The sequence below is a fragment of the Ptychodera flava genome, chromosome 14 (genome assembly GCF_041260155.1).
Source record: "Ptychodera flava strain L36383 chromosome 14, AS_Pfla_20210202, whole genome shotgun sequence".
In the NCBI taxonomy this organism is placed as follows: domain Eukaryota; kingdom Metazoa; phylum Hemichordata; class Enteropneusta; family Ptychoderidae; genus Ptychodera; species Ptychodera flava.
In genome coordinates, this window is record NC_091941.1 from 24,244,979 (window position 1) to 24,264,106 (window position 19,128).

The 19,128-nt window shown below is 39.9% G+C and overlaps 2 protein-coding genes and 1 pseudogene across 2 annotated transcripts; 2 read left to right on the top strand and 1 right to left on the bottom strand.

Annotated features, from left to right (window-relative positions):
• Positions 1-6,551, top strand: part of LOC139149858 (sulfotransferase 1E1-like) — a 36,624-nt pseudogene extending 30,073 nt beyond the window's left edge.
• Positions 6,552-6,668: 117 nt separating this feature from the next.
• Positions 6,669-9,647, bottom strand: LOC139149859 (uncharacterized). The gene is made up of 3 exons (XM_070721857.1): positions 9,405-9,647; positions 8,824-9,000; positions 6,669-8,521 (listed from the first exon to the last, which is right to left on the bottom strand). The coding sequence occupies exons 1-3, from the start codon at positions 9,445-9,447 to the stop codon at positions 8,190-8,192; spliced, it is 552 nt and encodes a 183-aa protein (XP_070577958.1). The 5' UTR covers positions 9,448-9,647; the 3' UTR covers positions 6,669-8,189.
• Positions 9,648-10,697: 1,050 nt separating this feature from the next.
• Positions 10,698-18,826, top strand: LOC139149860 (sulfotransferase 1E1-like). Its single transcript, XM_070721858.1, has 6 exons — positions 10,698-10,939; positions 13,660-13,919; positions 15,641-15,797; positions 16,470-16,564; positions 17,492-17,681; positions 18,352-18,826. The coding sequence occupies exons 1-6, from the start codon at positions 10,825-10,827 to the stop codon at positions 18,462-18,464; spliced, it is 930 nt and encodes a 309-aa protein (XP_070577959.1). The 5' UTR covers positions 10,698-10,824; the 3' UTR covers positions 18,465-18,826.
• Positions 18,827-19,128: the final 302 nt, after the last annotated feature.

Here is a 19,128-nt window from a genome sequence, read left to right on the forward strand (position 1 = left end):
GTTAACACACATTTGATTTTTTTTCTCGACATATTATAAGAGTGCAAATAATACAAAAAATCGCTGTAATTCGCTATTTGACAGGAGATGATGTGTGAATGACGCCGGGGGCAAGGTATGTCTACCGATATGGAAACAACCGAATGAAATCATCGCTTCACATATTGATTGTTAGTTTCTCCTGTTTCAAGTCCATTCCATGATGAATATAACTCAGCAAATGACATCGAACTTTATAGATGTTGCTGAACTTGTTCAAACTTCATATGACAACTGACAGACACTAATTTAACAACATTTGGCAGCGTTGAAATGAGTGGCATTTCGTGCAAGTATCAAATTATACTGACCTTTCAACTGACAACTAGAGTCAGTTTGAACTTTGGAGGAGTGAACCATTTAGGGGTATCCTGGACATTTTTGTGTTGGGGCTGTGTTATTTGTTACCAGCCAAATGTGAGGGATGAATGGGTACATGTCAGACATGTAGGCTTTCAGGAAGGTTGTTAGGAAAATAATCGCCATGATTGACTTCAGTCTCGGATTTAACACAACCGCGAACATTAGTTTTCTGAGTCCAAGCAAGAAATCCGTAGGTTTTAGGCTTATATGTAGTAATGTCTTACAACTGTAGGATGACAACTATTCAAAGACTATAGGAAAAAATACACAGAGGTTGGAGTGCAAAATCAACGTTCAGATTAGGTTTTTGTGTTGAATCTTTAGGGATTTGGAGTAATAATATAAAAGGTGAGGTGCTCAGCACTTTTGCTCTTAAAGTTACATTCAAGACGTATAGAAGCTAATGGACTGGGACAATACGAGCGAAATAAAAGCTCTACAGCCATCTCTACAGCCATGCCCTACATATTTTGAACAGAGGTATGAACAATAGCATGGAAGCAAGGTCCTGATACTGTATTCATGGGGTCGAAAACTATTTATCAGCGAAGACAACAAAGCTTTTCTGTTAAAAGGTGTTCCCCAGCGGGTTCTTGGCGAGTAGGCGAGCCCTTCTATTTCGCATCAGCACAGAAGGAGCAGGCATTAAAATTTTCATCGTATGTGGGAAATTTTGTCATTTTGCTAATCAGGGGCGGGGACAAACAAGGGGAGAGGGTGGAGGATTCGATTGATTTCGAGGTTAACGTTTTCTCATGAGAGTCCAAAATCATGTGACAGTTAAAGGGCTGTGGTTAACTAATGTATTGGGAAGCAGGCAGCTTCTATGACGGAGAGGGGAAAAGTGAGAGCAATTCCTGATGGGGAATTGGGGACATTTTGGGGGTACTTGCAAATCATACCGGGGCAGGGGACGGCTACGAATTCGAACAAAATCACTTTCCGCTCAAATTTGATTTTGTATGCCCAAGAATGTTTCCCATTCGCTGTATCTTCTTCTATTTTTTCGATACGATGGTTTGAAATCAAGTGCACCTTATGTAAAAATGCTTACCTAAATGTGACATCACAGCGTTTATCAAGCATTGGTGATGAACGCACACCTTAAGAGCTAAATAATTTTCGTTTGGTATTATTTTGGTAAGTAAAATGAAGGTAAATATATAGGTACACGTGCCAGTGGAGACATCGCTGCTGGTTACAATCGAACTTCGTGGTTGCCCCTGATTTATTAAATTACCATCTATTATTTCAACATTTTCTTCGACCTTTACTTCGACTGCAGGGACAACATGGATGAAAGAAGTTGTTCCCTTGGTGATGAATGGAGGAGATATTGACACAACCAACAAGTTGCAACCAGATGCGAGGGCGCCCTACATAGAATTCGTGATCTCTCCGGACGACCCAGACATGAGCCGGATTATCGTATACTTTGGCCTGCCTGAAGGGTTCGACCTCGACACCCAACCATCTCCTAGGATAATAGTGTCACATTTGCGGCCCGAGTTCCTTCCAACGCAAATGGAAGTAAAGAAACCGAAGGTACAGAAGATTGTTCAGCGACTTATAGTCCATCGCTTAGCCCACTGTTCGCATACATTCACACTAAATCACTGAATGAACGTACAAAATGAAAAAAACCCAATAATGACCGGATTACCCATGGAGATAGGAAAGGGCTCTTTTTCCTTAGTGATTTACCATGATGGAATGCAAGGGGCCCGGCAGGCATGCCCATGGTGTGTCGACCGTTTTTTCTCTTCTGCAACCAGAGGCTTGAGTGGCTGCTTACAGGGGCCTTCGCGACCGCCGATGGTGGTCTGCGCGTTCAATTCCTTCATAAACCCGACTTTATTGATTTCCATTTGCACGTTTATCGACATGTATTCGAACGATGGACTTCGCAGTTACACAAGGCCCTGTGGTTTAGTGTTATTAATGGTGGAGAATTTGTCCTCCGCTGCAGAGGAGCAACTTCAAAAGAAATGTTCATCAATAAATGTATGAACCAAGTACTAAAGCAAGAAATAACAGAGAAAAGGATATCAGAGATATTAATAGCTTTGAGTTATGTATGAGACGTGTATATGCTTGATGCATAATGAAGTAAAGGAGATCCCGTATTTTCACAAATAGGCGCAGGCTCGTGAAACATCATAAAACTTTCTCGAGGTTTTACGGCCGCTCTTCGAGATCTCATTCCTTTTACAACAGTCCGTTCAACACAAGTAGAGGGACTGTGTTTAAACAACAGTGTATGACTCCAGAACCCGCCAACAAATTCGGCACACAATTTAATGTTCGGAAAAAACGAAAAGAAGTATCTTACCATTTGCATGAAATTATTGATCCCCATCTGCAGGTGATATACGTGGCCAGGAATCCGAAAGATGTCGCTGTTTCCACCTTCCACTTTGTACAGACGGAACAACCGATGGTCGACAAGAAATTATACGATAGTTTTAGTGACTTCCTCCCGGACTTCATGAACGCCAGCAATGGAACCCAAACCGTCATATGTAAGTCACGATACAGTCTCATATTAATTGTCTTATTGCCTTTTTAACGTTATGGCCTGGGGCGGTTACTATCACTAAAACGCGACCAGGCGAGAGCGAAATCTTTTCGTAGCGAGTTAAAATGATTTACTTGACGAGCTTTTTGAGGTTCCCTCTTCTTACAAAGCTACGGTTTAAGAGCAGCTGTGTGACCCGTTTCCTGTGTAAAACAAATCATTATCGATCGATCGATCGATCGATCAATTCTTCAATCACTATATCATCATCGTCGTCGTAATCATCATTATCATCATCACCACCACCAGCATCATCGTCATTATAATCATCAAGGGAATGTGTATCGTCGCTATCGTTACTTTAATCACAACAACATTGTCTGACGTCACCCGTAATATTCGACATCCAAAATATTGCTCTACTTCGAACACCAGTATTCACTGGCCGCACGTATAACATGGTATTAATTAAACTGGTTTATCATATTGACCAAGTTCATAAACTTGCACTGATTCATTACGAAAACGATAATATGACAGCTCCTATGACATTCTTATTATCGATCATATATAGATGACGGCTCAAAGTGGCCAGATCACGTCCTGACATGGTGGAACAAGCGACATGAACCGAATGTGTTTTTCGTTACCTTTGAAGAAATGAAAAGGGTTGGTATATATATTATTGTTGTTATATGCCTCGATTTACTGGTCTGTCAAATGTAATGCTTATGGAGAAACGACCCAACTTTCATATATAATGCTCGGCTGCCCGTGTTTGGATAAACTGGTCTACAACGCATCCCGGGTCCACATTTGTTTGTTGTACAATAGACCCTCGAGAAAAACGAGGGTCTATGGTTGTACAAAGTTTACTCTTGATATAACGAACATAGTCAACAAGTTGTCGCTTGTACTTACATGGCGGATTAAATTGTTCAATAGAGAGCGGAACTGTTTACACTAATGATTGGATATTTTCGACTGCTCTGGATATCGGAGTACATCAAACGCAGTTCCTTTAATATCGAGTGAGGTGATGTTGTGAATGTATACCAAGTGAGAGATAACACTCACGTATCTATTGTCTGTTCAATGCGTTTTATTTTTGCCGAGTCATTCACCGTAAAGTTCGATTAAAAGAGACTTTAATGCAATCTTGATGTTTAAAAGGGACATATACTTCTGTGGATATTCCGAGAGTTACCAAAGTCCTAATTTCGCACCAGCCAGTGATTGAAACTTTAACGAACACCAAATTCACTGCATCGCGGTACAGCCAGTTTTATTCCGAGCCCTAACTGGGCAGTTAAAATTTAACACTCTTTGAGGTGCTGTGATAGTGTTTTAATACCTTGGCCTCCCATTGCAGGGCAAACCAAAGAAATCGAGTTTTTGTTTTTCCTCTTTAGACAAATGACAGAGCATTTGTAAGACATCGAAAGTACACGATGCAAGCTCCTGTGATTTGCTCCGTGTTAGATCAAACAACTTGCAACGTGTATTTAGGACGTGTAAGACGTCTCCGAGCATCGTTCTTCAACTCAAATAGGTAAAAAATGCCTGATCTGTTGAAGCATCTACGGTAGAGGCGAGATCTCGCTTCTTGTGTTGATGGTTGAAGCCACTTGTATGTAAGGTCACTCCTTGAGCAGGAATCTCTAAGTAATCATGATATTTTCCTTTGCGCTGTTCACCAGGACTTGGCAGGCAGTATTTCGAAAATTGCGAAATTCCTCGAGAAGGAACTGGATGAGGATACAGTGAAGAAAATTGCCAACCATTGCAGCTTGAAAGTATGAAGAAAAATCCCGCAGCCAGAAAGAACGACTATTGCGTCAATGTCTTGAAAGTGGATCCAGCAGAGGCCTCACCATTTGTACGGAAAGGTAAATACATTTTCAGACCTCTGTCCCTGACAGAGGGACCAAAGTTTTTGGTGTGTTAATCCTGAAATTGACAGGTACATGTATCTTCGTGAATAACAGCATTGATATAAGGTGGGCGACGAGCAATGGTGACAATCTTGTCATTTCTTCATGCTTGCATATGGTCTGTGTAGCAGTGACCAGACTTCAAATCTTTTCAGATATATCGCATAAAGATACATCCTACCGTTGATTTCATTCTGCTTCTTGGCTTTGTAGCAATATTTTGCTTTTAAGACACTATAGGGAAAAAGTGCGTGACTAAAGCGAGAAACTGACACTTTCTCGCAATCGGTGAGAATCTCTTCTTATTCTCACCGCTGTCGGTGAGAAAATTTTAATCTCCACTGGAGATTGGTGAGAAATGCACACCTTGGCGAGAATCAAGTGAGAGAATAAATTCTCACCGGTGAGAATGGAAATTCTCACTAAGTACAGCGAGAATTGAAATTCACTGGCGAGAATCATCAAGACTCGCAGTTCATTGGCAAGAATCATAAAGACTCCGACCGGCGAGTCTTGATGATTCTCGCCAGTGAATTTCAATTCTCGCTGTACTTAGTGAGAATTTCCATTCTCACCGGTGAGAATTGATGTCACACTTGATTCTCGCCAAGGAGTGCATTTCTCACCAATTTCCAGTGGAGATTAAAATTTTCTCACCGACAGCGGTGAGAATAAGAAGAGATTCTCACCGATTGCGAGAAAGCGTCAGTTTCTCGCTCTAGTCACGCACTTTTTCCCTACAGTGAGAGTGCAGCCTAGAACCCAGCCGCACTTTCAGACTCCACAGAAACTTACTTAAGCAGTTTTAGACGCCAGAAACTACAGCTAGGTCCTACGCTTAAAGAAGTAGGGGACTGGTTAGGACTGACGGGCTGTCATTTCCTTCCCGTCTAGATTTCCGAAACAATTATACTGCAACAACCTTCAAATACATGTGACTAGCTGACGACCAAGCATTAATAAGGAATCGAGATGCAACAATGACAGTACATTGATCTGTTCTTGCATTTCTATGTACCAGTCAATGGAACTGGTCGACACTGCACAACCAAAATTGGTATAACCCAGCACCTCGATACCAATAGACAGACAGCACACTCAGTTCTTCAAGCATTTCATCACTGACATTTTCTCTCACAGGGAAGGTTGGCGGGTGGAAAGAGGTCTTCAGCGTGGCAGACAACGAGAAATTCGACCAGGTGTGCACAGAATGGCTCAAAGGAAGCGACTTCCATGCTGAGTTTGAAATTTAGCCATAAACAAGTCACTATCATCGTCAATGCTTATTTCCCCTTCCATCTGTAGTCCTACAATGCTGTGTTGCTTGCTGTGACAGTGCAGAGGAAAGGGTGATTGCAGAAACATAATTACATGATAATGAAAGACGGTAATTTTAGCATGCTGTATCAGAGGGAGTTTGCATTTTCAGATAGAAGGTTCCTGCCGCTACAAGAGAGTGTTTAGGTTCACCTTGCTTTTGATAACATGTGAGTACTTATCCACTCCACACCTTGACAGTGCCATTGAACTTTTAAACCAGCTTTACGATTTCATTTCTCGTCATGAAAATGCCTCTGAAACCTGTACGAGGAAAATGATAGATGATGTTATTTGATAATGTAATTGATACGCTGTTTTACAAGAAGAAGCCAAATAAAAAGACGATAAAAAATAATAAGACTTTTATCTGCATGAAATAGCGGAGTCACGAAAACTCATCATAGGTTTGTGCAATGAAGGATTTACTGATTCACTGTAGCCTTTAGAAAGCCATTTCGGCCATGGGTCGTTGATATAAACGTTTGTCACGAAGGTTTTCTGTGATATCATGTATTTTATTCTCAGCAGAATGAATTTTTGTATATAGTCTGTTTTCAACCCGGTAGAATATGGAGAGTACTAGTAACAGGTTGAAGTAACATCGTCGTCGCAATCATATCATCATCATCGTCGTCGTCGTCGTCGTCGTTGTTGCTGTCGTTGTCACTGTCGGCGGCGGATGGATGTCTGTAAATATACGCAAGGCACACTGTCTCAGGGATTTAAAATGATCTTCGTATTGATTTTACATTTCGATGCAAGATACACTAATGAAACAGTAGCCGTTGTTTCAAAGACAATGCCTTGCATATGGCATTATGAAATGACAGTACGCGGTGCAGACGATTTTAAATATCGTTGTTGTTGCACAAAATGTTGGGCGATATCCACAGAACTGGCGAACATATTATACAGTGGTTGGAAAGGCTAGAGCGTCAGTTATAAACTTCAACAAAACCATTAATATAAAAGTAGTCAACATTCTCTGTGGAATAAAAAAACTAGACATTTGGGCACAAAGGCATTGCAGAGTTACAGCCTGTTGAAACTTCTGAAAAACTGACCAAATAAGAAGAAGTTGGGGAGTCCTTAGTGTATTAGCTATGGTCGAGGTCCCCTAGCTTTTAATAAAATGTTTAAAAAGGGAAAGTCATTATTTGCTGTTTTTCAGGAAGTTTGACAAGGCGGTGCTTGCATTCAGAGTGAGTAACTGCTATTGTAAATGCATTTTTAGATTCTTTGAGTGTCAAAGAGGTGTCAAAAGTGAGATTTACCAAAAAGACTGCTCTGTGACTTCAAAAGAGGGGTGCAAATATGGCTTGTTTTCAACATTTTTGACAGAATAACAGTTTTTCTACATAATTATATACCAATTTAATCCAACCTTTGAAATGAGATATGGACATGGAATTTTTACAGCCTATTAACAAGGTTACAGATAAGATATGTACGGCACAATTTTCCTGTATTTGAAGTACTTTTTGAAAAATCATATTTTGAAATTTGAAAGAATTTTTAATAATTTTTTGATATGTAAACCCATGTAAAATCATAAAAACAGATTTTATTTACAAATCCTGCCGTACAAATCTTACAAATAATAGTGTCAACATATTTATAACTAATTTGGTAATATTAATAATATCCAATTATTAAATTCAAATATGTAAAGAAAATATGAAAAATTAAATTTTAATATTTACTTGTGTCATATTTCAAAATCATGGTTGCAAATATACAATTTTTATATTCTTTGGAGAAAGTATTAACTAAGAGAGTTATCCTGAAAATTTGAACTAAATACCTTGATTCTAACACTTGAAACTTGACATTAACTCTGAGAAAAGAATTGGTGCAAAAAATAGCCTTTCCAACCACCTTAAACCGTTTGTTAAGTGCGATCTCGTTTGTTATATACTGAGTACATAAAACTAGGGTATACAAAAATTAAGTTTGTTAGATCGTCCTGTGTGTTGAACTTAGTTACACTAATTCATAAAGTCTATCGGTTGAAATTACAAGAATCCGTGATACTTTCTCGCACCAACTGTCGTCTTATCGCTCGGTATCAGAGCATACGAGGGATCGGCCCATGTCTGCAAGGCGCCCTCCTGGAGCGAGTTCAAAATCAAGTTGATGTCACTCAGTCCATGGTTCGTAGCGTCCTTGGCCATAACTCTGCCGACCCCATTGTTGAACAGGTTCATCAGCCTCTCGCCTACGGGACCCATAGCACGCATTTCGTAAGCGTCGCCGAATGACTTTGCTACGTCAGGTCCAAATTCACGGGTGACGCGGTACATCCAGAGAGCGTGGGTAAAAGCCTGTCTCTGTCCGTTATGGTTGCCTGCAGAGCAAATAGATTACACGTTACATAAAGATCCAAAGCTTACAGTCCTGTATCGCCCTTTTTCTCGACCAACTATAGAATCTGAAAATAAGATTGCTTCAGTTCCCCATAATCAGGAGCAGATAGTTCCTCGAGATATACAATACGACAAGCGTTTGTTTTCGCAACTCCTGGCCTCTTCTTCGAACGGATTGAATCGTAACGGTGATAGAAATATAATATAATGCGACATTTCGGTCATCTAGGTGTTTTACTCGACACCCTTCAACAATCATGAACTTTGACCCAGTTTACCCTACCATATCTGACCAGTCGTTCTGCTACTTGTTCAACTTGTTTGGCGAGTTCGTCAACCCTATTCGCTTCATCTCTGCATCTCGCCCGCAGCTCTTCAAGGTTGCAGTTGACGTCCACTTTAAAATCCAACCGCCCGTAAGCATCCTTGACAGGGAGGTTTGGAGTCGGCCTTCTAACACCTCGAGTGGAAAAATATAAGTCAATGAAGTTGTTTGTATTGGAGGGAACTTTACATATAGACATGGTTAAAGAGTTCAAATTAGTGAACGTTCTTCTTGACCACGCTCATTACTATCTATCGTTAATTTCTTCAGGTCCTTTCTTTGACTGTGACGTAAAAATTTACCAACCGAACGATGTTTATGGCAGTCACGCCTTCGTTTACTGTGGAGAGAAATCAGAGTATATAGCAGTTTGCACAGAGCAAACAAAGACTCAATAAACAGCTATACCTGGCCGAATGTGGATTTCAGTGTTATTACGTGGAACGTAATATTGTTAACTAGATTTCTCGATATGTGAGGTCAAAAACTGGACAAAACCCCCTCTATTCACGGTGTGACGTCGTTCTCATAGTACTTACTTTTGGCGTTTGTTGTCATGACTTCTTCGTACGCTACGTGCATGTAGGGGCGGAGACCCTTGTTTAGCTACCTCGGAATGTATATGTGAGCTTTACATAGTAACTGTGGCTGTATCGAATCAAACATCATGGCGGTGTGCCAGCCGTACTCATTACCATTCCAAAAGGCCTAGCGAGTGTTTTCTAACGGTTGGCTGACTTCAGCTTCTGCCTACTGACAGCACTTTCACCTATAAGACGGGTCATATACCTCAGGCTGGGGAATCTCACCTTTAATTTTCTGACTACTCATAATTTATTTAATGTAGGAGCAATGCTTGCATAAAACACGAGAGAGAGAGAGAGAGAGAGAGAGAGAGAGAGAGAGAGAGGAGAGAGAGAGAGAGAGAGAGAGAGAGAGAGAGAGAGAGAGAGAGAGAGAGAGTTGTTATTGTAGTGAAAACGCTAATATCAGATTATCTCTCCTAATTTACTGTCACGTGAAAAACAGATCCTATGCTAAAACTCACATTGTAAATAGCGTTGCACAAAATCATTCACGCATTAACTTTTCTGTGGATAATTCTTATTTATGGTGGCTCAGCACTGAAATTCACTGGATATTGGAAATTATAGTGAGAATTGGATTTTTAGTATGCTGTTCACATTTTACAAAACACAATTTCGAGTCCAAAAGGAAGAAGGCGCCAAAGTCCACAAATCTATATGTTAACAAAGATGATATTGTCGGCAATGAAAAACTTGTTCAGTCTTATTCAGTCAGTCCGCTCAAGCGCCTACGGTTTGCAATATATGACATCATTTTACAATAATGTTGTCCTTGAAAATAAACATACCTATTGTTTTTCGAACACTGAATCTGACTAAAATTATCCTTCACAAAAGATACACTGTGTGGAAATGCTATGATGACACAATAAACTATCATCTTACAATTTCACGTAACTCCCTCATCAGGCCCTGCCTTATCCTCCATCATCGTTGATCAAACTATCCCGCTGAAAAGACTTACTCTGGTTGTAAAACGGTTATAGTATGTAATCTTGTCGAGGTTTAGGGTCTTCCTTTACTCTCCCGGTAAATACCCAAGATTCAGTGTCTTCAAAGTGTTTCACAGCCCTCCGAAGTCCAGATTCAAAGAATCGGAGCTTTCAACCCTGACCGGATTCTGAGGACAGGAGAATAGGAACTTATAAAACTCGTACGGTATAATTTCGGATTATCTGTCTGTGAATCACAACAAAGGTCAGAGTGCCTGAACTCGGCGGTTGTTATAGGCAGCAGTGACGTGTACCCGCAGCAGAAGGTCGAGCACATATACGGCCGGGTCCAAAGGGCCTCCATTACAATACCACCTCCCACCCATTTTTTCACCGCTCAGCTGTATCAAAGTTTGAATTACTATCAGCTCGACTCGTCCATGATGGTTGACGCCGAGACGATCGAAAACTCAGGATTCATATTTGACGTGGACAAGATTAGGAACTTTGAGGTTCGGTCAGACGATATATTTGTTCTGACGTACGCTAAATCTGGTGAGTCCATATAAGGCTGCGTTCACAAAAGAGGGGGAGGGGGATGGAGGAATCCAGGAGGGATTCGAAAATTTTGTGGGTAGTGGAGGGGGACTTGAAAGTTTGGCATTGCCCACAGGAAGGGATCTGAAAATATTTTGGTTCCCTTTTACCTTTACATTTTCCAATTCCAAGGATTGTCAGGAAATTCAATGAAAAGTGAATAACATTTTAATGTCATCAAATTGTCTTATCTCAGTATTAATTAAACAAAATCTAGAACCATTTTGTCACATTTCATGACTTTTATCTCGAAAAAAATGTACGAATGCCATTATTATCGTAAAAAGACAAGTAGGCTTCGTAACGGGGCAGAAGCTGCAACTGTTGATAATAATATTTCTATGCAATGTATCAAATACAGTTTCTTGTACAGCACGCTGAAACACACAATATTCACGCTGCACATACACGGGCTCTTTTTTGAGATTGGGCATTTAGCCGAGCGGTTTTGTCCGTGACTTCTCCGCTATTGGCAAGCTGAATACTGGACAGTTCAACATGCTGTAGCGAGTAAACTGAACAAGAAGCAGTCGTATAAACTGAACAAAAACATTGTCAAAATTATCAAAGTTAATACATCTGCCTTGCTACTGCAGTGTCAGTGTAACTGCATACTGGCAGTGACAGAGTTATCGCTGACTCTAATGTAGTTGAGGAAGTGTTCTGGTCAAATGACGCTCATGACAGTGAAATACCCTTATACATAAGATCAGACCAGAGAACCACACATGATATGGAAGACCAGGAAACTTGAAAGTTATCAGGGACTTTTTAATTATGGCATTTGTGAATAATCAAATATTAAAGAAGAAGATGGAGTCACCGTGCTTGATTTTCTAAATTTTCACATTCTCATCGTAAAATAACACAAAAGTAAACTTTGTACAGTAAAAACACTAATTTAAATGACTGAATGAAATTATTTTTTTCTACCATATTTGCCATTATTACACCCAAAATTTTAGAGATGGAAGATTAATCTTCCAGTATTGTCAATTTCGAGCAACATCGAAGTCATATATGTCATACACGTTTGAAAAAAAATATCTTTTATCGGTAGGCCACTGTGCTCATTTTTTCACAATTTGGCAAAATATAGCCAGGAATTCAGTTTGCGTACTCTCATGATCGTCATCCTGTGTGCTCTTAAGCAAGGTGCCATTGACTTGGCCAGAGTTGGATTAACTGAAGTCGGCGTAAACTGATAGATAAAAAAATCCACTGATGCGTTTAAAAATGAATCAATTTAAGGAATTGCCTTATAGGATTGTGGCTCTACAAACTGCTAATAATAGGTAGTCTCGAATATCTGCGAGTAGAACTGCCCAATACATGTCTAGTTTTCTTTGCGTGCATCCCTAATAAGTATCCGGCTATATGATAATGGGGGACTTGAAAAATTTTGATCATATAGACGGCAGGGGGACTCGGAATTTTTTAGGGTACTGAGGAGGATCTGAAAAAAATAAGATTCCAATCGCGATTCCGCCAGCCCCGCCCCCCTAACCGTTATTTGTGAACGCAGCCTAACAGTGAGGCAAATAAAGCCTTAGGCTTGCGAGCACGACCGCACTTTGGCTGGCATACAAATCTCGTTCGAAACAGCGGCTTGCTGGGGTACCTTGACCAAGTCGCTGTCACATTGATTATGTGCAAGGGGTTTACATGTAAAATTGCACAGTTTAAATATGTCGCATCGGTTGTAAAATGGTGACACACAGCTGTGTTGTTTGCTCGACATAGCAGTGTGAATGATGTATACACAAATCACTGTTTGACAGATGATGATGAATGACTACGTCGGGGTCAATATTTTCGCTCTGGAAAAAAATGAATAAAGTAATCACAGCACACATTGGCCTTCTCCTTGTTTAGCTCCATTTATATGATGAATATAACTCTGCAAATGACACTGAACTTTACAGCAATTGCTCAACTTATTCAGATTTCATATGACAACTGATCGACACTAACTTCGTAAAACTTGAACATTCGGCCGCATTGAAATGGGTGGTATTTCTTGCAAGTATCATATTATAGTCTGACCTTTCAACTGACAACTTGACACACTTTGAAGGGGGGAGGGGGAGCCAGACAGGGGGACAGGGTGGAGGATTCGATTGATTTGGAGGTTTCCTCGTGCGACTTCAAAATCATGTGACAGGTAGAGAGTTGTGGGAACTTTTTGTGATGGGAAGCAGGCAGTTTTATGACGGAGAGAGGGAAAGGGAGAAAAAACCTGGGGGATTAGGAACATATGAAGGTGGAGGGAACTTGCAAATCATAAGGCGGCATAGGTACGAACCAAACTACTTTCCCCTCCAATTTGAATTTTGTATTCATGCCTTAGAATGCTACGCCCCCTTTAGCTGTTTCCTTTTCAATTTTTTTCCGACAAGATGGTTTGAGATAAAATGCACCTTACGTGTAAATGCTTACCTATAAGTGTGACCACTGAGCGTTTATCAAACATTTGTGAAGAACGCACAACTTAAAGAACCAAATAATTTTCGTTTGGTATTATTTTGTTAAGTAAAATGAAATGGGGTTATAAATGTACGTACACGTGGAGACGCCGCGGCTGGTTACAATTCAACGGGGAGGTTTCCCCTGATTTTAGTACTTACATGTGCTATTTATTATTTTTAAATTTTCTTCGACCTTTACTTTGAGTGCAGGGACAACATGGATGAAAGAAGTTGTTCCATTGGTGATGAATGGAGGAGATATTGACGCAATCAATAAAGTGCCACCAGATGTGAGGGCGCCCTCCATAGAATTCGTTGTCTCCCCTAAGCAGCCAAGCATGAGTGAGGTTGCCATACACTTGGGCGTTCCTGAAGGGTTCGACCTCGACACCCAACCGTCTCCTAGGATAATCGTGTCACATTTGCGGCCCGAGTTCCTTCCGACGCAAATTGAAGAAAAGAAACCGAAGGTAGAACTTGTTTAGTGGCTTATAGTCCACAGGCACTCGCATCATCGCTAAGTCCACTGTTCAAATACATTAACACACGGCTACTCTACCCAAACAGTGACCGTGATTAACACTATTAAAGTACAAAAGGGAAGCTATGCTGCATTCACAAACATTTCTGGGGGAGGGAGAAACTTAAAAAAGAATCACTGATTTTTTAAAATGTCCCCTAACAAACTCAAAACGCGTTCAAATGTCCCCTTTTGACTTGCTATACTTTTGAAAACAGAAAAACAGCTATCACATAAAAAGGGTTTTGAAACAGGAAGACTTTCCTCACCTCTCAGGAAAACTGAACATAATGGTATAAAAGGGACATCAGCTGTACCTTTTGGCCCATTTTTCAGTACGTTTTGTTCTGTGTATCAACTGCAGTTTCTTATTGTATTCCCCACAGCATGCTAGAATAACAAATAACATATCCTTGACATTTTCAATCCCCCCGTCAAAACCCCTCCAGAGGTGTTTGTGAATGCAACTTATGCAACTTATAGCGACCGGATTACCCATGGAGATAAAAAGAGCTCTTTTTTACGTTCATGGTCTACAGTGAAAGAATGAAAGTGAAGGAATGGAAGGGGCAGGCAAACCCATGGTGTGTCACCGAAATGTTGATTCACTGTACACGTGAGTCTATGAGGAAACTATGAATATTTTTTTTTCATTAGAAAATTAGCTTAATCTGTGCGTTTAAAAACGTGTGACAATTCATCTTTCTGTTCATGATTAGACTAAGGCGGTTACAATTGCATGTGTGTGCAAGAAATTTGATTTTGTAATTTCACCTAAATGTTGATTCACTGTACACGGAAGTCTATGAGGAAACTATGAATATTTTTTCCAATAGAAAACTAGCTTTATCTGTGCATTAATATAGACATTTTATAATTCATTTTAATGTACTTGATTAGACTTTGGTGGTTACAGTTGCATGTGTATGCAAGAAATTTGATTTTGTAATTTCACCAAAATATTGATTCACTGTACACGGGAAACTGTGAATAATTTTTTTTCCAATACAAAACTAATTAAATCCGTGCTTTTATAAATGTTTGACAATTGATATAAATGTATGTGTTGAGAATAGAATGTTTGAAAGAGCAGATGTGGACAACAAATTTGATATTGGAATTTCACCCAAAAATATTAACTCAGTTCTCATGGCAGGTTGTGGGTAACTACCATACGGGATGATTTCCCACTACCAAACTTCCTACACACATGACTTTATATGTTTATGTTGTTAAAAATTGACTTTTAGGTTGTTATAAGTTTTTTGACAAACAATAATAGTGCTTTCTGTACAATTACAAGCCAAACTACATGTATAAATGACGGTCCCTTTTGATTTTGAATAGCAAATTATAGTTTACAAAATTATTTAATGTGATTTGGGGTCTCTTTTTCATTGAAGTACTTGAAACCTTGCATAAAAGTGATTATTTGTAGCGGTTAAAAGTATTCTTTGAAAGTTCAAAGGTCAAATGAGAAATTATACGTCAGTTAAGATATTATTGATACGGAATGTGACACGCAGTCCTTTTCACAAGAAGAGGGACTGTGTTTTAGCGACAGCGTATGACTCCAGAACCCGCTAGCAAATTGAGCACACGTTTTACTGTTCGGAAAACGAAAAGTAGTACTCTTACCATTTGCATAAAATTATTGATCCTCATCTTCAGGTGATATACGTGGCCAGGAATCCGAAAGATGTCGCCGTTTCCACCTTCTACTATGCACAGAAGAGACTACCGCTGATCAGCAAGAAAGTATATGATGGTTTTAGTGACTTCCTCCCGGACTTCATGAACGCCAGCAATGGTACCCAAGCCATCATATGTAAGTCACGATATAGTCTCATATTAATTGTCATATTGCCTTTTTAACGTTATGGCCTGGGGCGGTTACTATCACTAAACCGCGATATGGCGACAGCGAAATCTTTTCGTATTAGTAACGAATTCTAAATGATTTAATTGGTGAGCTTTTTGTAGGTTCCCTTTTCTTCCAGAGCTACGGTTTAAGAACAGTAAGTATGACCTATTTCTCGTGTAAAACATCATTATCTATTGATCGATCGATCAATCAATCAATCACTATCATCAGTATTGTCGTTGAGGTCATAATCGTCATTATCATCGTAATCATATATCGTAATCATCATCATTACCATCACCACCATCATCATCATTGTCATCATCATCATCATCATCATCTTATCATCATCATCATCATCATCATCATCATCATCATCATCATCATCATCATCAATGGAATATGTGTCGTCACTTTAACGTTTATCACAACAATCAAACATTGTCTGACGTCACCCGTAATATTCGACAGCCAAAATATCGCTCTACTTCTTGTCTGAACACCATGGTTGTTCACTGGTCGCAATTATAATACAGTATTAATTACACTGGCTTATCATATGGGTCGAGTACATTAACTTGCACCGATTCTACACGACAACGACAATATGAAATTCATTTTGTTTATCATATGTAGATGACGGTTCGACGTGGCCAAAGCACGTCCTGACATGGTGGAACAAGCGACATGAACCGAATGTGTTTTTCGTTACCTTTGAAGAAATGAAAAGGGTTGGTATTCCTATTACCTTTGTTATATGTCTCTATGTCTCGATTTACTAGCACGTCAAATGTAATGTTTACGGAGAAACACCCCTACATTCATACAAAATTGTTTTTACGCATCGCGAACCGCTTCTCGGTTGCCCATATTCAGATAAACTCGTTTCAATGCGCCCGGATCTACATTTGTGTGTTGTACGAAGTTTACTCTAGTATAACGAACGTAGTCAACATAGTCAACAACATATAGTCAACAAGTTGTCGCCTGTCCCTACATGGCGAATTCAATCTTTCAATAGAAAGCGGAATTGTTTATGTTATGATTTGATGTTTTCGACTGCACTGAAGATCGGAATACATCGAACGCAGTTCCTTGGTAATATCGAGTGAAGCGATGTGGTGAATTTGTACCAAGACAGAGATAATTTCCTGTTCGGTGCGTTGTATTTTTGCTGAGTCATTCACCGTCAAGTTCGATTAAAAAGTTTCTTTCATGCAATAATTCAATATTCTGTGGATGTTCCGAGAGTTACCAAATTCCCAATTTGGTAACAGCCGGTGATTAAACTTTAAAGAACACCAGGTTCATTGCATCGCGGCACAACCAGACTTTGTGTCTTTGCCGGGCAATTGAAATTTAATACTCTTGGTGGTACTGTGATAGTGTCCGAAGACCCTGGCCTCCCATTTCAGAGCAAAGGAACGGAAATTGATTTCTTATTGTACCTCTTGAGGCAAACGACAGAGCTGATGTAAGACATCGCAAGTACACGATGCAATCGGTAGAAAAAGCCTGCTATTTTGAAGCATAGACGGTAGAAGCAAGATATCTCGCTTCTGATGTCTATGGTTGAAGCGACTGCTATATCAATAAACACGGTCACTCCACATGAGCAGATAACTCAAAATGGTGTTTTTCTTTGTGTTGTTCAATAGGACTTGGCAGGCAGTGTCTCGAGGCTTGCGAAATTCCTCGAAAAGGAACTGGATGAAGACACAGTGAAGAAAATTGCCGACCATTGTAGCTTTGAAAGTATGAAGAAAAATCCCGCAGCCAGAAAGAATGACTATTGCGTCAATGTCTTGAAAGTGGATCCAGCAGAGGCCTCACCGTTTGTACGGAAAGGTAAATACGTAGTCATTTTCGGACCTCTGTCCCTAGCAGTTGGGACCAAAATTTTGTCATGAAATTGGCAAGTACATCCGTCGTCATGACTAATAGTTTTAGGTAGTCGAAGAGCAATGGTGACAATCTTGCCATTTCTTTTTGTGTTTTCACATGATCTGTGTGGCAATGAGCAGACATCAAATGTGATGAAAATATTCCATTCCTATCTGACCTTCAGATATAACGCGTAGAAATACATCCTACCCATTGCTTTTATGCAGCTTCTTGGTTTTGTAGTTAAATAGTTTGGCTTTTAAAGACGTACAGCCTGGACCTCAGTCACACTTTCAGACTCCAGAAACTTACTGAAGCAGTTTTAGACGCCAGAAACTTACTGACACTATGGCTGGGTCCTATGCTAAAGAAGCAAGGAACTATAGTTGTGACTGACGCGCTGTCATTTCCTTCTCGCGTAGATTTCTAAAATATTCATTCTGCAAATGACCTTCAAACACATGAGTAGCTGACCAAGCAATTAAGATGCAAAAACGATAGTACAATGACATATTATTGCATTGCTACAGACTTTTCAATGAAACTGGCCGACTCTGTGCAACCTCGATACCAATAAACTGACAACACTCTCAATTCTTCAAGCATTTCATCACTGGCATTTCTCTCTCATCAGGGAAGGTTGGCGGATGGAAAGCGGTCTTCAGCGTAGCAGACAACGAGAAATTCGACCAGGGGTACACAGACTGGCTCAAAGGAAGCGACTTCCATGCGGAATTTGAAATTTAGTTAAAGAAGTCATGCTTTCGTCGTACTGCTTATTTTTCCATCAGTCTATAGTCCTACAGTGCTGTGTTGCTTGCTGTGGCAGTGCAGAGGATATAGGAAAGGGTGATTGCAGAAAAACACAAGTACATGATAATGAAGACGGCCATTTTAGCATGCTGTATCAGAGGGAGTTTGCATTTTCAGCCAAAGGTTCTTACCCATACAACAGAGTGTTTATGTTCACCGTGCTTTTGATTACCCATTCCACACCTTGACAGTGTTTTGTTCTCCATTGAATTTCAAACCAGCTTAAAGATTTCATTTCTCATCATGAAAATGCCTTTGAAACCTGTAGGAGAAAAAATGGTAAATAATGTTATATTGATAATATTTTCCAAGAAGACGCCAAATAAAATATATTTTCTTTGTGTATTTGGTTTCCAGTAGAAGGAATTTTGTATATAGTCTGTTTTCAACCTGGTAGGCTATTGAGGGTACAGGTAACAGGCTAAACGTAAACATCGTCGTCGTCGTCGTCGTCGTCATATCATCATCATCATCATCATCATCATCATCGTCGTCGTCGTCGTCGTCGTCGTCGTAGTTTTCGTTGTCGTTGTCGCTGTCGGCTTCATCATCGTTATCGTAATATGGATGTCTGTAAATATACGCAGAGCACACTGCC

What these genes read in the sequence shown, in the direction of transcription:
- LOC139149859 (XM_070721857.1), bottom strand. Translation starts at nt 9,447, where the DNA reads ATGCACGTAGCGTACGAAGAAGTCATGACAACAAACGCCAAAA. An exon ending in CATGACAACAAACGCCAAAA is followed by an intron (nt 9,001 to 9,404) that starts GTAAGTACTATG and finishes TTTCCACTCGAG; the next exon opens with GTGTTAGAAGGCCGACTCCA. An exon ending in AGAACGACTGGTCAGATATG is followed by an intron (nt 8,522 to 8,823) that starts GTAGGGTAAACT and finishes TTTGCTCTGCAG; the next exon opens with GCAACCATAACGGACAGAGA.
- LOC139149860 (XM_070721858.1), top strand. Translation starts at nt 10,825, where the DNA reads ATGATGGTTGACGCCGAGACGATCGAAAACTCAGGATTCATATTTGAC. An exon ending in CCTTTGAAGAAATGAAAAGG is followed by an intron (nt 16,565 to 17,491) that starts GTTGGTATTCCT and finishes GTTGTTCAATAG; the next exon opens with GACTTGGCAGGCAGTGTCTC. An exon ending in CTCACCGTTTGTACGGAAAG is followed by an intron (nt 17,682 to 18,351) that starts GTAAATACGTAG and finishes CTCTCTCATCAG; the next exon opens with GGAAGGTTGGCGGATGGAAA.